General features: G+C 52.2%; 1 protein-coding gene across 2 annotated transcripts in view; it reads right to left on the reverse strand.

The window, feature by feature from the left end:
- Positions 1–5,501: 5,501 nt before the first annotated feature.
- Positions 5,502–15,346, reverse strand: part of ZNF395 (zinc finger protein 395) — a 38,339-nt gene continuing 28,494 nt past the window's right edge. For both annotated transcript variants that reach the window (XM_036241942.1, XM_036241943.1), the window contains exons 4-10: positions 13,882–13,991; positions 10,091–10,326; positions 9,566–9,666; positions 8,545–8,821; positions 7,212–7,304; positions 6,273–6,376; positions 5,502–6,009 (exon numbers count right to left, since the gene is read on the reverse strand). In XM_036241942.1, the coding sequence (XP_036097835.1) occupies positions 5,898–6,009; positions 6,273–6,376; positions 7,212–7,304; positions 8,545–8,821; positions 9,566–9,666; positions 10,091–10,326; positions 13,882–13,991 (1,033 nt within the window). In that variant the 3' untranslated portion in view covers positions 5,502–5,897. The remainder of the gene's footprint in view (positions 6,010–6,272; positions 6,377–7,211; positions 7,305–8,544; positions 8,822–9,565; positions 9,667–10,090; positions 10,327–13,881; positions 13,992–15,346) is intronic.

Consider the following 15,346-nt stretch of genomic DNA (forward strand, 5'->3'; position numbering starts at 1 on the left):
GGAAAGCAGGTGTAGAGGGATTTAAGGAACCCCTCTTGCTGTTTTAGGGTCTGTTTATTCGGTTGGTAGCTTTTCCTTGCCATCATTCAGTCACTAGGGTGAATAGGGTTGAAGGGTCAGTAAAACTATCTGGTTTGCCATTACAATAATTTCTGTCTCCCTAGGTGTCCGGGTGGTCCCCAAAACAGCATGTCTCCAGCCCCAGACCTGCCGGCTGGGCATCCGGATTCCCTCCTTCCCACGGCACTGAGCCAGGCTTTGCCTCCAGGTCTCCACCCCCAGGGCGCAGAACCTCCCCGTCAGTCTTTCCTCCCCCCCTCCCCATGGCATGTTTCGTGACAACCCAGTTGCTACATCAGAGTGTATTTTTGTAATTCCTCCAGCTAACATTTAAATGGCCCCGTCTTTCCTTCTCGCCCACCTCTTCCCTCTCTAGGGGTGGGTTAAAGGAACAGGACATCAAGCCCGGGGTTTTGACTTGTCACTGCCATAACTTGTTTGTAAAAGAGCTGTTCTTTTTGACTGGTTGTTTTAAACAGATATTTCTCCATTAAACTTCTACTGAGCAAACGGTTAATAGACTGGTTGGCTGTTTTTACGTGCCGTCACTGAGGAGTGCAGACTCCAAACATACCATCAGGGCTGTCTATCTTGGGAGGCAGAGGCCAAAAGCATGTGGCTCTGCTTTATGTCCAGTATGACAGGCAAGATCCATGAGCACAAACGCCCTACTGCGCGTGTCCCAGGTGAGTGGCCGGACAGTGGGACCGAGAGGCTGAGGCTCTGGGAGACTCCCTGCACACAGCACCACCACCGCAAGCTGTTGTGTCCCGCCCCAACCCCCGCTGCTGACTCAGTAGAAATTTGCATTTTAAATTATTTTTAATTTTTAAATTGATTTTAGAGAGAGAAGAAGGGAAAGAGAAAGGTCAATTTGTTGTTCCACTTATTCACGTATTCATTGGTTGATTCTTATGTGCCCTGACTTGGAATCGAACCCAGAACCACGGCATAGGGGAAAGATGCTCTAACCAACGGAGCTCCCCAGCCAAGACAGAAATATGGATTTTTAAAAAATTTTATCCTCACCCGAGGATATTTTTACATTTATCTTCAGATAGAACAGGAAGGAGAAAGGGAGAGAGAGAGAGAAACATCGATGTGAGAGAGAAACATCAATTGGTTGCCACCCACATGACCCCAACCAGGGCTGGGCACAAACCGCAACCAAGGTACGTGCCCTGGGCCAGAATCAAACCCAGGACTCTCTGGTCCACTGCCGACACTCTAACGGCTGAACCAAACCAGCCAGGGAAGAAATATGCATTTTTAACAAGTTCCAAGAGCTGCAGATCCTGCTGGTTGGGGCCACTGGGCTGGGATGTGAGGCAAGGGGTGGAGCCTGGACAAGTCTGCTGGTGTCATGTTTTTCTCCGGTTTAACACAAAACATGTAAAGGTGTGTGACTATCAGAGTCTGGCCAAGACACATCTGGTGCACCCAGACAGAGTCACTGAGGAGAGTCAGGTGTGAGGGGAAGGTGCTCTGTTGAGGAGGTGGGGGCCAAGGCAAGGGGCGGTTACTGGAATCCACTGAGCTGAGCCCGGCAGGGGAGCACAGCGGCCCACACAGCGCAGGAGGGGCCAGGGGAGGCGATACCCCACCTCGTCTCTCCCTCGGCCCCTCAGACTCCAGCCTGGTGTCTCCTGTTGGTCAAACAACCGGAAGCTGGAAAGTTAAGAGGTCCGAAGACACAGCCAAGGTAAGCCTGGGAGGGCCCAGGGCCACAAACGAAGAATGTCCAGCTCAAAGGCAGTGAATTGATTGGGGGAACTTGGGCGAACAGCAGATTCTAGTTGGGGCTTTCTTAGAGAGGAGGGGTGGACAGGGACACAGGGAAGGGGGAGAGAAGCCCCGCCTTCTCTCCCAAGGAAAGGGGAAAGGCCAAAGGACAACCTCCCACACCAGCTTCCAGGCTTCTGGGCTTGACCAATCATAATCAAGTTCCGGGGCCTTAGAGGTGTATCACCCTCACTGGCAGGCCCTGATCAGGCCCCTCCTCATAGCCCCATGCTGCAAGGGTGGGGTGTTGCTTTCTCCTCCCAACACCCTTCCAACCCGGACCAGCTTTAACTGGTCATATGGGCCATCACAGTACACGGAATTGATGAATTCAGGGAGCGGGCCATGCTGTTCCCTAGTCAGAACTCGTTCCGTAAGCAGAGTGCGACTTATCTCTCCTAAGTCACTTGCCAGCTCCCCAGCAGACTTGGGAACATGGCCAAGAACTGCTTCCCATCGTCAATATAAGGAGTATAGAAAAGAGATATACTGCCTGGATTACAATCCTCATGCCAGGGTTTCCCAGTGTATGACCTTGGGAGAGTTATTGAACCTCTGTGCCTCACTCTCCCCCTCTGTAAAATGAGGATAACAATAGTAACTCCATCATAGGGCTACTGAGGTATCCAGGTAATAAGCACTTGGCCTGGTCCCGGATCATGTTACTTAGTGTTGTTGTAAGCAATGGATGTGTGCGCTCTGCCCACAGGGTGCCAAGCTATCATTGGTTTAACACCACGGACAATGACAATCTTATTCTTTGCAGGGGGAGGGGGCAGAGGGACAGGCACACATTAAATCAGACAATGTACCATTTTATTCCTTATAAAATATATTTCATATTGTTGCTGTAAAAACATTACATTTCACATTTAAAAAAAAAAAAAAAGACTTTTTAACAGTAAAAATAATACTTGGAAGACAGCTGGGGGGAAGGCGCCAGTAAGACAAATTCACAAATGGGATTTCTCTCTCCCTCTCTTTGCCCCTGGTAAAGTCAGAACCTGGGAGGACCAGAAAGTAACAGGACAGAGTTCTTCAAACCAGTCAGAGTTTGTGCATCCACATTAATAATGTCCTCCAAGGAGGCAAGCTCGGACCGCAATGTGGACATTGCTCAAAACGCTCTCTGAAATCACAGAATTGTTTTCACATCCAGCTCAAACGGCACCTAATGGAGTCCAAGTTCTTTTGCTCGCTCGTAGGTCCTTGTGCTGTGCACCTGGGACCTCACTTGACCACAGACACTCACGGGCTCTCTCTGCACCGAGTCCGCCCGAGGGCAGATTTAGTATCACTAAGGCTGGTCAGGGCAGGCACCAGACTCCCAAGATAATTCCAAGAAATGAAGGGTAACGTCAGTGGAATAAAGTTTCCCAAGGTACCTGCATTTGACAGTCAGTCCTGTTAGTTTCGAGTGTGCACCTGTGACATCTTACCTTCTCTCAGATTCCGCTGCCCAGGCGGGCGGGGAAGTAGGGAGAGAGACACAGAGATGAAGAAAACAGGCATAATTGCTGGATCAGTTCACAAACCACCCCCACCCTCCGAGAAGAAACAAATGGGGTAACCCCCAGGACAGACCACATGTCAAGAACCAACACAACGGCCACGGGATGGAGGCGCGGGGAGAGGGGAGCCAGAGGAGGCCGCCACCGCCACCAGAAGTAAGACAGGAGCAAACGCAGACAGGGAGAGCGGCACCAGAACATCACAAAATAAAAAATAATAAGACCACCTCCGTTTTTCAATTGTCAACGTGTCTTCTTTCTCGCTCTTCCTTCTCTGCCCTCGGTACCAACGATAGGAAAAGGCCACCTCCCTTGGAGAAAACTCTTCACATCCAGTTTTATCTACACGACCCAAATGGAGGGGAGGATGCAAACCGCTTTTCTGGGGATGAGACGCAGCAAGAGCTCTGATGAAGAAGGGAAGGAAGATGCTGCCGGCAGAGTCCCGCGTCTCAAACTCGCCCTCCCCTCCCCGGAACGACCTGAAATGGTCCAGTGTGGGACGTGAGAAGAATCAGGACCAGCGACAGCCAGCTACTAGCTTTTAATTCTCAGGGAGGCTGAAGGGACAGGAAGAAGGGGCCACCTCTTACTGGCCTGGTTTCGAGCTTCATCAAGGGACAGAGTCCACATCCCTTTTTTCTCTAAGTTACAAACATATACCCCATCACCACCAGAGACACCTGTGCATAACTGTCTTTCCCTCCTGTCACCACACCCAGGTCCCCAGCACCCTTCCCAGAATCACGCCCCTATTCTCCGCTGGCTGGTGTCCCAACACTCCGCTGTCTCCGAATGGAAGGCATATGCCCCTCCCCACGTGAAGTGGCCAGAGGGGCCTCAAACAGCCAGGCATTTCCACCTGGGGCCAAGAGGAAGCCCCCCGTGAGCGCCAAGGGGTGGACGCTGCTGTTCTGTCCCCAGACAGGTGGCTGGTGGGGTTCCCTGAGCCCCTGACATCTAGGACATAGGTCCAGGGCAGCCGGGCACCAGTGTCCCAGTCGAGCAGGCCCCAAGGAATCCCCACAGGTGCTCTGGGGAGAAGGGTGAGGTTCCGCAACAAACACATGCCCTCCCTCAGGGCTCGGCTCGCCCCGTCTTAGCCACTGGCCGGAAGGGCACTGAATTCCCCACCTCTCTCTCCTTCTCCACGAGCCCAGCTTTGCTAATACCTCCCGAGCAACGCAGTCCAGGCTCCCCTCCATTCCTGAGGCCTCCAGAACCCCAGGTCCTCCTCACTATTTCCTCAGCTCTCTCTCGGACCTTCTCCAAGGCAAGAAGGTGCTCAGCAGGTACCTGGGAAGGTTACACCACATCAAAGTGACCCTCCTCATCGCCACGACTGGACCAACACTGGTAAGAAAAATCCAGAAGAGTCCTGTCCTACTTGCCACCCAAGGCAGAAGGTCAGATTGCTCCCCGAGGTGTAGGTGAGCCCATCCAGCAAGGGGGAGACCTGTCGACTCCTTCTCCACGGGGGGCAAGCTGCCACTCGCCTCTCCACTGTGCTCTTCTCTCCCCCGCAGCCTGACTGCAGCCTTGGGAGGGAAATGGGGAAATCCCTGGTGAAACCAGAGACAAAGAGGAACCTACCACCCAAATAAAAAGGAACTTTAATCCCAGAAAGGCTTTCTGAATACACCATAGAAGAAGAAAAAGCGTCTTAAAGGTGTCATCTCCATCACTCGATAATGGCAGAGAGCTTGCACAGACATAAAACCCTCTCGGTCTTCCTCGAAGAGAAAAGAACGTCAAGGTAGTGTTTCACCGCCACGTTTCAAAAAGTGAATTCGCATTAGCCTTTTGGCTCAGCTGTTTGGGGACAGTCTTTTAAAAAAAAAAAAAACAAAACCCTTCGTCTGGGCTTCGAGAAGAAGCCATACGATGTGTTGGGATGCCACCACCATCTGAGGGGACCCAGATTCAGAAAGTTGCCCCCAAGAAAAGGTTTTTCTTCTACTTCCTTGGAAGCCGCCCGGTGAGAACAAGCTTCCCGTCCTCCGGGAGAAGGGCAAGCTGTGACAACAACAAAAAGCGCCCAGATACCCCCCTCTCCCCACCCCACCCACCGCAGGGCCCGCTCTCTGAGTCATCAGCCAGAAAACCTTTTTTTTTTTTTTTAAAGAAAAGTAAATTCATCTTGCTCACAGTCCCTTCTGGACATGTTGAGAAAGCAAAGAATTCGCCGACTCAGCAGGAAACAGAACGCGCTGTTCCTCCTCTGGATGCTCACACACGAAGCCCCGGAGAGCGGGGATGTGGAGGAGGGAGGCTAAGCAATTCTTTGGTCTCTAGTTCGATGCAGAACACCCTTGGTCAGTTTTGGCTCTCTCCTATTTGAGGGGTGGGGGGAAATACGTTTCTTTTTAAAAAATAAAAAATAAAACGTTCCCACAAGGGAGGGGAAAAGGTTTAAAGTATGAAACCGCAGCCAGCAGAGCCCGCACACCCAGCGTCCACTGTTATCGGCAGATGCGTGCTGAGGGCTCGCAGGCCCGCCCGGCTGGCTGCCACGGCCGGGGCAGGAGGAGGAGCCGGCCGGGTTCAGTCCAGGAAGCGCTGGCAGGCCTTCTTCCAGCGGCAGGCCGTGCACCACTGGTCCCGGTGCTCGATGCCGTACACTTTGCGGCACTTCTTCGCTTCCCCGCGGGCCTTCCTGCCAAAGAGCCATGGGAGCACAGTGAGCGGGGGCTGGGCTGGGGAGCGGCCAGGTGTGAGGCTGAGCAAACAAGCAGAGGTTGGAAGGGGTGGGAGCCAACGGGGCCAGAGGACAGTGAGTCTCCACAGCATCCAGTGTGTCCTCCAGCTGGGCTCACCCTGCCCCACCCCCACCGGTTCCCAGGACTCACCCTGGAGTCCACCTGCAGTGGAGATAACAGGGCCAGAGGCCAGAGGGAGGCTACCTGAGCACAGTCTCACCTGGCGCTGCTCTGGGCCCGGGGTGGAGAAGTGACAATCAGGTGAGATTTCATGGCAGGTGGTGGCTGCTGGGGCTCGCTGAAGCTTAGTGACCGGCTGCGGACCTGGGTGCAAGGAGAGGGGCCATACACACAGGTGAGAGAACCATCCTGCAGGTAGGCGGCCACACCTGCGGAGCTCCTCCAAGTGCCAGGAGGCCCTTTCTGGAAGGATATTCCAGGCAGAGGTGAACAGGGGCCCGGGAGAGGGGGGAGGTGGGAGAGGGAAGGGCAAGCCTTTACGTCACACGTGCGAGAGGGCAGGGGCCACAGGCAGGGGGGTCACTTGACCTGGCCACTTCAGGCACCGCCCTGGCAGATTCGCGCAGTGGGACACGAAGGAAGGGACGGCCCTGCCTCGGTGGCGCCTCGGGCGCTCAGGCTTTACAACGTGTGACTCCTTCCCACAGGGTATGTTTGAGACCAGAACCCACTCTGTGTGGTCCAAGTGACTTCCAACGCGCTTTGGTTCGAGGCAAGCGACCTAAGCAGTGGTCCGCAGTGGGCTCGAGATTCCTGATCTACCCCACACAGCCCCCCACAAGCTCCTACCTTCTTCCCTGCCCACCCTCTTCCTCTCCAGGTTTCCCACATTCTCCCCTTCTTCCTAAGCATCCACGGACACTCAGGGCTAAATAGGGCACTGACTCTGGCCTCGCCTCTGATTTTCTTGGCAATGAACTTGCACAATCTGGGCACCCCTCTGCAGACACCCTCCTCCCACTTTCTAAGAGGGGCTGCGACCAGCTGGAGAATGCCAGGGGAGGGGGCGCTCTTCAGAAGTGTGGGCACTGGAGACAAGTGTGGGGAGACGGCCTCCAGCGCTGGGTGTGTGTGGAAGGGCCCCCGGCTTGTCCAGGGCCCCCAAAGTGCTGACGGGCTCGGAGACGGGCACACTCACCGGAGAGAGGGAGGCGGCGGTGGAGGGGGCGGCGGCCCAGCTAATACTGGTGTAGATGTGTGGAGAGACAGGGATCTGAAAGGACGGCAGGGCCTGCCAGAGACAAGGCGGCATCAGCCTGGGTCCCGGCGTTCCGAGTCCACCCACCCTCCTTGTGACTTCATGATGCACAGTGAAAGTGCTGGAAACACTGGGAGGACAGAATGCTCCTCCCTCCCGAGAGAAGGAGCGGAGTACCCAGCTCACTGACGTTGTCGCCTGGGTCCCAGGCACCAATCTTTTTGAGGAACCCCTCTCAGAGCTGGGGTACAACCTAGCCTCGTGACGTAATCATCACAGCGGGTTAACTTCCTGGCTGGATCACCTACCAAGGACATGCTATCGGCAGTTCCCCAAAGAAGTCCCAACGCCTCCTGAGCACGGTGGGATTGCTCGCTTAGGATCTGGCGACCCCAGCAACCACTTGGAATTTGCAACACACGCTCCTGGATGTCCAGGTTGAAGTCTGTTTATAGAAACACCAACCACTCTCTCCAGGAGCAGCCACCTGCCTGAAGGGCCACCTGACACAGCTAAGTGACCACTCATTCGAATGAGGAGACTTGGCTCCTCTGGAAAGGTTTTCTGATTGAGACACTGCTTTTTCATTACTAACTTGCAAATCAGACTAGAGTCTGGTAAAACCAAGCTGCGGGCAAAAAAGCACTTTAAGACAAATGGGCGCATGGTAAGCGGTTCATTTACTGAATACCTACTAGGTGCAGTGAAGACCATCCTAAATGTGACCCCTTCTGTGACAACTTTCCCAACCACACGGGCACACTAGCTGGGTTCTCCCTGTGCCCACTACGTCTTGTGCCTCCAGTAAGGTACACTGATGATTATAATTAATCCCAGTTACATGGTCAAGGACAATGTCTTATTCTACCTGAAAAGCTGAGCCCACTGCTTGACACATAGTAGGATTTCAAAAAATGGGTGCTGGATTGTTCGTTAATGTAACACAATTCTAGGTATTTGCTCTGGGAAGTCCAACTCCACCCCCTTTTATAGCCAGCGGTGTAACAATTCCCCAGTCCAAATTCATCAACCTGGCTGCTCAGGGATTCAACCGGATTTCTAGCAATCACTCAGGACAGCCACCGACGAAAACCTTGGGAATTCCCACATTTCCCGAGTGTGATTTATTTCCCTTTTCTTCTTTGTAGAAGATAGAGATGACCCATTTAGCTAACGGGCTCAGCCTTCAATCAGGGTGGCCACTGGCATGTGACCAGGCACCGAATGTCCTCATGGCCACAAGGCTGAGCTCCCAGGGTGCCCCAGCCCGTACCTGGTATGCATGGTCAGCCTGAATGTGCCAGAAGGAGCCGGGAGCTGACTTGCTGAGAGCACCGGAGGGCAGGTATGATTCCAGGCCAGGGTGTTCTGGGCCTGAGGTCTGGCCTTTGGGTGGAGGCGGAGGAAGAATGGCAAGGGGCGGGCTGGTCACACTGGGGGTGGGGGCTGAGTCAGAAGTCGGGGTGCCAGCAGCAGCTTCCTCCTTCATCTGCACTTCTGTGTAGTAGAAATCCTCCTCCCGCTTGAACTGGTCGGAGTCCACAGTGTCCCTGTGTGGGAGGGAGACGTGGTGGTGATCAGGGACAAGATGCCTCCGTTCAAACACGGGAGACAGAGGCACAGGGGGAGTGTCCGCTCAGACCACCCAGTGAGTCAGGGAAGGAGCCCAAGAGGACAGAGGATGCAGTGTCAACGGCAAGACACGCCTGTATATCAGTGGGACTGTCTCTCCTACACTAAGGCTGCTCCTCCCAGAGTGTGCACGAACCCCGAACCTCTCCTCCTGCAGGAGTCATCCGACTCGGAGCTCTGCCACAGGTCCTATCTGGGCTCCACCTACTTGTGGCCACATTCTCTGGAGAAAAGGGGCCGGGAGCCAGTTCCTCCACCAAGAGCAGCCCTGACTCTGGGCGCAGTGTTAACAGAGCCCCAGGTCCCAAGGGAAAGCGGGTGGAGGCCTCACTACGGGGTCTCACCAAACTACCCTATTTCTACCCAGTACTAAAACACTGTGCATCCTACAGTGAGACAAGACGACGCATCCACAAGACGGATGGTGCTCCCTTCCCATGAACAGCGACATTCACCACGATGGGAGGGTCCTTCCTTCCCCACAAGGATCTTTCTCCAGCAGGCTAGTCAGCTGGGCCCACGGGCCAGGGACAGGCAGCAGGTGGCATCCTCAGCAAGTCATTTTCTTGGGAGCATTCTGGGCTGCGGGTCCCGGGGAATCAGCAGGGTGGAAGAGGTCTGAACGGTGCCCTAGGCACAGGGGCCCTGGGCTCCATACCTACCCCAGGTGGAGGGCTTTCACGTGTCGCTTGATGCCCACAATTGAGCGCAGGACTTTGCCACAGTTTGGCCACAGGCACTTGTACATCACCTTCACAGAGTTCTAGGGGGAAGGCAGGCAGGGTCATTGGGATGTGTTTCTCTCCCTCTTCCCCCTCTCGTCATCTCATGGGGACTGCAGCCACCTTCGAACAAAACCCAACAAAAGGCTCTCTGGGGCCAAAGGGGCTGACAGGCAGGGGCAGAGCTGGGGCCAGGAGACCGGCGGGCGAGGCAGCAGGGCGGTGTGATGGCGCAGACCCTACGAAGGCCTCGTGCGCACGGGCCTCGGGAATGCAGCCAAGAAGGCGGGAACTGGAGCAGGGGTCGAAAGAAACTGGCACCGGAGAGAGCTCCTGGGGAGGTCAAGGGGAACAGAAGCAGCCAAGGAAAAGTCAAATCGGAGTGAGCCTGAGGACGCCTAGGCCTGGGGGGCCCCATGTGGACATCAGCCCACCGGCCTGCGCCGCCCTCGCTTCACCACGTACCTTTCTCTTACGTGGAGCTGGTTCATCCAACAGGAAAGCATCCAGATCAGTTTCAAATCCATTATCAGTTTGGGGAGAACCAAAGGCATCCCCCAGATACTTGGGGCTGGCCTGCGGGTGGGGGGGCGAGGGCGTAGAAACGCCACTACCCGCACTCCAGTGCCCGCTGGTGGTGCTGCTGCCGCTGTCGGACACATCGCCGCTCTCCTTCCACGGGTCACAGGCTGCGCGGGAGGCTGGCGGAGAGAAGACAGAGGACGCTGGTGGGCCTGTCCCCAGACCGGCTTCTGGTACGGCCCTGTCTACACCGGACACCACAGGCAGCCCGGGTCAGACACCGCGACATTCTTGGAGTCTGGGTTCCCGAATCCAAGTCCTGGCTCTGGTTCTGCCTGGCTGTGCCATGTTGGGGGTGGGGTGGGGGTGGGGGCAAACCTCTCCTTTCTGAGCTTGGTTAAAAATAAAGAGTGGGTCAACCGCAGCGGTGCCTCTGGGGAGCCCTGCTCTGCTCCAGTGGACATCTGCCACAGTCACTGCTGACCACTGACCAACAGACACACACTGAAACTCTGTGCTGTATATTATTAACAGAAAAAGAACCTAATTAAAAGGTGCTTCTCATTTTATATGCTAAGAAGAAAAGAAAAAAAATAACAAGAAGACTGGGGAGGGGGAGGGGGGAGGGGGAGGGGAAGGCCTCTCCTGCCTCCTGGCCCGAAAGGGTGCTGAGAAGGTGCACAGACAGGTGTGCCGGGACCACGTGGGCGTCTTCCCTACAGCAGAGCAGGATGGAGAGGCCGCGCTCAGGGCTTGTTCACCGGGCTTTCTTGAAAAATGTCTGTTGATCATTTAAACCTGGGCAAGTTCCTCAAAACCTGCCTGTGCAGAAAAAACGTTCAGCCAGCTCTCAACAGCTCCTGGGACTGGAACCTTTACCAGAGGCGGCGGCAGCCAGGCGGCTGTGCCTTCACTACAGGTAACATGTTTAGGGAAGGAACAGTAAGCTTCGAGAGTAAGTCAGACCAACAACAGGGGAGTGGATGGCGGACGCCCTCAGGGCCCTGAACCTGCTGCTGCTCCCGGCCCTGAGTCAGAACAGGAGGATCCCAGAGAGATGTCTGTTTTTTGTTTTTTAATTTCTTTTATTGATTTTGAGAGAGAGAAAGGGAGAGGGGGAGAGAGAGAGAGAGAGAGAGAAACATTGATGAGAGAGAACATCAATTGGCCACCTCCTGCATGCCCCGCACTGGAGATCAGGGCCCACAACCTGGGCATGTGTCCTGACCGGGAATCGAACTGGTGACCTCATGGTGCAGGGGTCGACATTCAACCACTGAGCCACATCGGCCTGGCGGAAGTTTGTTTTTAAATTGCCTATCTGTCAGCTGCTTTAGGTCCAACCCAGAATCTTCCATGCCTCGACCATAAATCCTGAGTCACGGACGGTGTAGGAGAATCTGAAATTCTTATACATGGAAATAGTACGAGAAGAGGGGAAACGTGTGACATGCAGGTATGAGGGCCATGTCCCCACTGCCCCAACTCCCAACATGAGCGGCCGTTCACAAAGCCCCCTCAGTGACCTGGGTTCTGAGGTTGACGAGCACGTCCTCTGTGGCCAAGAAATAAACTCTACTGCTCTTCTTCATATTTCTGCTCCATATTCCAAACTTCTTCTTGGCTAAACTAGACACCTGGGGTAAACTCCTGGCATTCCATGTGCCAACACAGGCTCTCCTTAATTAAACCTCGTGTAGGAGAAGCCCACCCAAACAGCATGGGATGGATGAACTATCCCCTCCCTACGTATCACTGTCAAGTCTCAAAGCTATGCCTTCCTAGAAACCCAGAGTTTATGACATCTACACAAGGGGCATACAAAACAGGGCAGCCCTTCAGGGGAGAACTCAGGAGCCCCGATAGGTCAAGGGCCCACACACCCACTCAGGGAGAGAAGGGCAAGGAAGCAGAATGTTACATCTAACACGGCCAGGACTCTGGAGAAGGGCAGGTCAAACACAGGGAAACCCTACAACACCGCAAGCTGCCACAGGGAGCCATTCAAACGCTCAAACGCTGAAACTGGCAGAATGGCACTCAACAGAAGAAAAATATTCTAAAAAGCAAAAAGTTAGCATCGTTAGTTAATCTGTAAGTTATATGATGAACATAAATTACTCCACCTTCGATCATAAGATTTTCTGGCAGAGTACTAGATGTTCTATACCGTGAGAACAAAGTGCTCCTCTGTAAGTACAGAGGAATGAGGGCTTATAGTGAACCTCTAAGAAATACTTAGAATCCCCTCTGCGCTCCACACACACACATGCGCAGAACCATCCTAACAACACAAACACAAAGGGAATACAGGTTTCTGTGCAAATAGTATTCATAATTAGAGCACGGTTTGGTTATTACACAGACCTCACGTGGCAGAATATTTCAATATCATTAGCCACCAAAGAAGCCTTATTTTTCCACTGATTTAAACCCTAAGATCAGAGCTATAATGGGAAAAAAATCTTTAATAAACTATCAAAATTTTTTGTCCAAAAAGGACTTCAGATATCGAGATTATGGTGTATTATCAGTTAAATGTATATATATTTGTGTTGGGGTGTGTGTGTGTGTGTGTGTGTGAGAGAGAGAGAGAGAACATGCTTGTATTCATACACACATGTACACACAAAACCTGACAGGAATTGAAGTCAATGATTTTCTTTCCCTTTCTGAGACAGTTCTGGATCTTCCTAGTGACCAACCTCCTGGATCTCCGAAATTCGTAGAGAACTTAAAATCGACTCCTTACTTCCCCGTTTTGTTTGTGTAGCCCCCAAGTGCTAACAGAGCAGGTGTGCGATGCCCAGCTTCACCACAAGTGTGACCGGACACAGCGACTCCCTAGCAGACTCATCCTTGATGACAGGCTTCAGGCGACAAAAGTAAATTTGCTTCGTTACTCTTTTAAATGTACTTTCTACCTAGAAAGATTACATATCAGGGACACTTGTAAAGGCCACTTTCCTTCTGACTCCGTATTTTCCTATAAGCTTTAAGTACCTTGCAATTCAGTTAGATCTCACCAATGAAAAAGTTATTCCCTGGGAGTAAGTTAGGCCAGCCCTATAACACGTTTCAAAAAAAAACATAAAACTTCAAGTTCACCACCAGTCTTGTCAAACTAGTAATATCCAGCAACTCTTCTTCCTCCCATATTATTGATCATGTATTTGGGGGGTCGCACTAGAATTTTCCTTCAATTTGTAAATTTGCTGGGAAGCCAAATACTATCGGTTTGCATCAAGCAATTCAATTTATTTTAGACTTCAGCTTCTTTATTCCAGGTCCTTGGCCTGTAGGTCCATGCTAATTTACAAGGCTGAATTAGGCACTTGGAACAGGGGCATAAATTTTCGGAGGCCACTAGGGGACCATTTAGTAAGTTTCCACCTTTGTGAATTAAATATTCCTTTGCAGGCCTGTTCAGGGCCCCACCAAAGTGCCTCACTCACTTACTCCCATAGAAGAACTTACTCAAGTGGCCAGTGTGGCTCAGCCCCATGCTCAATCATCTTCACAAGGCACCAGGAAACTTCTCCCCAGAGGAGGAAACTGAGGAGAAAGAATGGAAGCATCTAACTCAATGTCACTCAGCCAGTCTGGGAGGCCTGTAAGAAGGGACTCCGAAATCCTACTGCCAGGCAGTACTTTGGCAATGAGCTGCTCGAAGCACAGGAAGTGAGTTGTGAGCCTCTGCCGCACCCAGAACCTACGTGGACCCCCTTCCTCACCAGAGAAGTTGGCCTCGGCCCCCGGAGGACTCTGCACGACGGGGCTGCAGGACAGGGACGTCAGCACCATGGCCGCCATCATCTCATCCATTTCCACTGCATCGGACTTCCTGGATTCAAGCGGGTGAGTGCCAAAGGTTACTTCCAGAGACTGCTGGTCACGTGATCGTCTTACACCTCTGGACTGTCCCCTCCCCGAACCCACTGCCATCAGCCAGTTTGTACAATAAATGACGCTTGAAGGTCTCTCCTCATTCTTCGGGAAAAATACTCATGCCGAATTACATTTATAATATGGGTCAACCCCAGCATAAGTAGGTCAGTGCCCATCCCACTGCTGACCCCGGGAGGCAACTCCATTCTCTCCCCTGAATTCACTTGCTCACTAACCTGCAACTTAAGATCGAGAACTGAATCTGGAGGGAAAGGAAGAAGAGTCCAAGCCATGAAAACAAGCATGGACAAGAAAAGATGCCCACTGGAATTCAAAAGCACTAAAATTACCTTCCTTTCCCTGTCTTATACTCAAATTTAAGAGGGAACAATTATACTAATCAATTCCTTTCCCCTCCCGCAAGAAAAATGATGAGGTATTTTGCTAGCTTCTGAGTGTCAACAGAACCTAGCACATACGCCAATGAGCAAGTAAACCAGAAACACTAAAATAAATCTCGCCCTGGCCGGTTTGGTTCAGCGGTTAGAGCGTCGGCCTGCGGTCCTGAGAGACCCGGGTTCGGTTCCCGCTAAGGGCGCGTACCTCGGTTGCAGTTTGTCCCCGGCCCTGGTCGGTTGTGCGGGTGGCAGCCACTCGATGTGTTCCTTTCACATCGATGTTTCTCTCTCTCTCTCTGTTCCTCTCTCTCCCTCCCACTCTACCTGAACAAAAAATGGAAAAATGTCCTCGGGTGAGGATAAAATAAATAAATAAATAAGAAAAATAAAATAAAATAAATCTCAATGCTTTACACAGCAGAGGTCTAAAATATTTCACATGCAATTTTTTAAAAATCCATATAAAGTTACATTATGTGGAAGTAGACTTAGAACTGTCTATAAGTTAATGCTAAGTATGAAAAGTTAGTCTGAAATAAATTTTTAGGTGGCTCATTTCGAAGGACTGTATTGATTCTTCCTTTACAATTCAGATCCACCAGAATATGTACTGGGTTTGAAGTAGCTAAACTAAAACCAGTAATATATTAAACATATTAGCATCCCGCCCCCCGCCCTTTTTTTCACATGATCCTTGTTTGTTTGTTTTTTATCTCCATCAATCAGAAAAACAAGTTCTTTACAAGCATTCTGCTGAATTCACAATCACAAACAGTTTTGCTCTGGTCTGGTTTCAATATGCTCGGTGTACTGTTGGTGACAAGAGTCCCCACAGACACGCAGAAAGAGAGGTGGAATGAATCTTAACTGCTTGCCCATCCTGTATGGAAGACGATCTCCACTGGCAGATTTT

The sequence above is a fragment of the Molossus molossus genome, unplaced genomic scaffold, assembly GCF_014108415.1.
Source record: "Molossus molossus isolate mMolMol1 unplaced genomic scaffold, mMolMol1.p scaffold_m16_p_4, whole genome shotgun sequence".
Classification (NCBI taxonomy): Eukaryota; Metazoa; Chordata; class Mammalia; order Chiroptera; family Molossidae; genus Molossus; species Molossus molossus.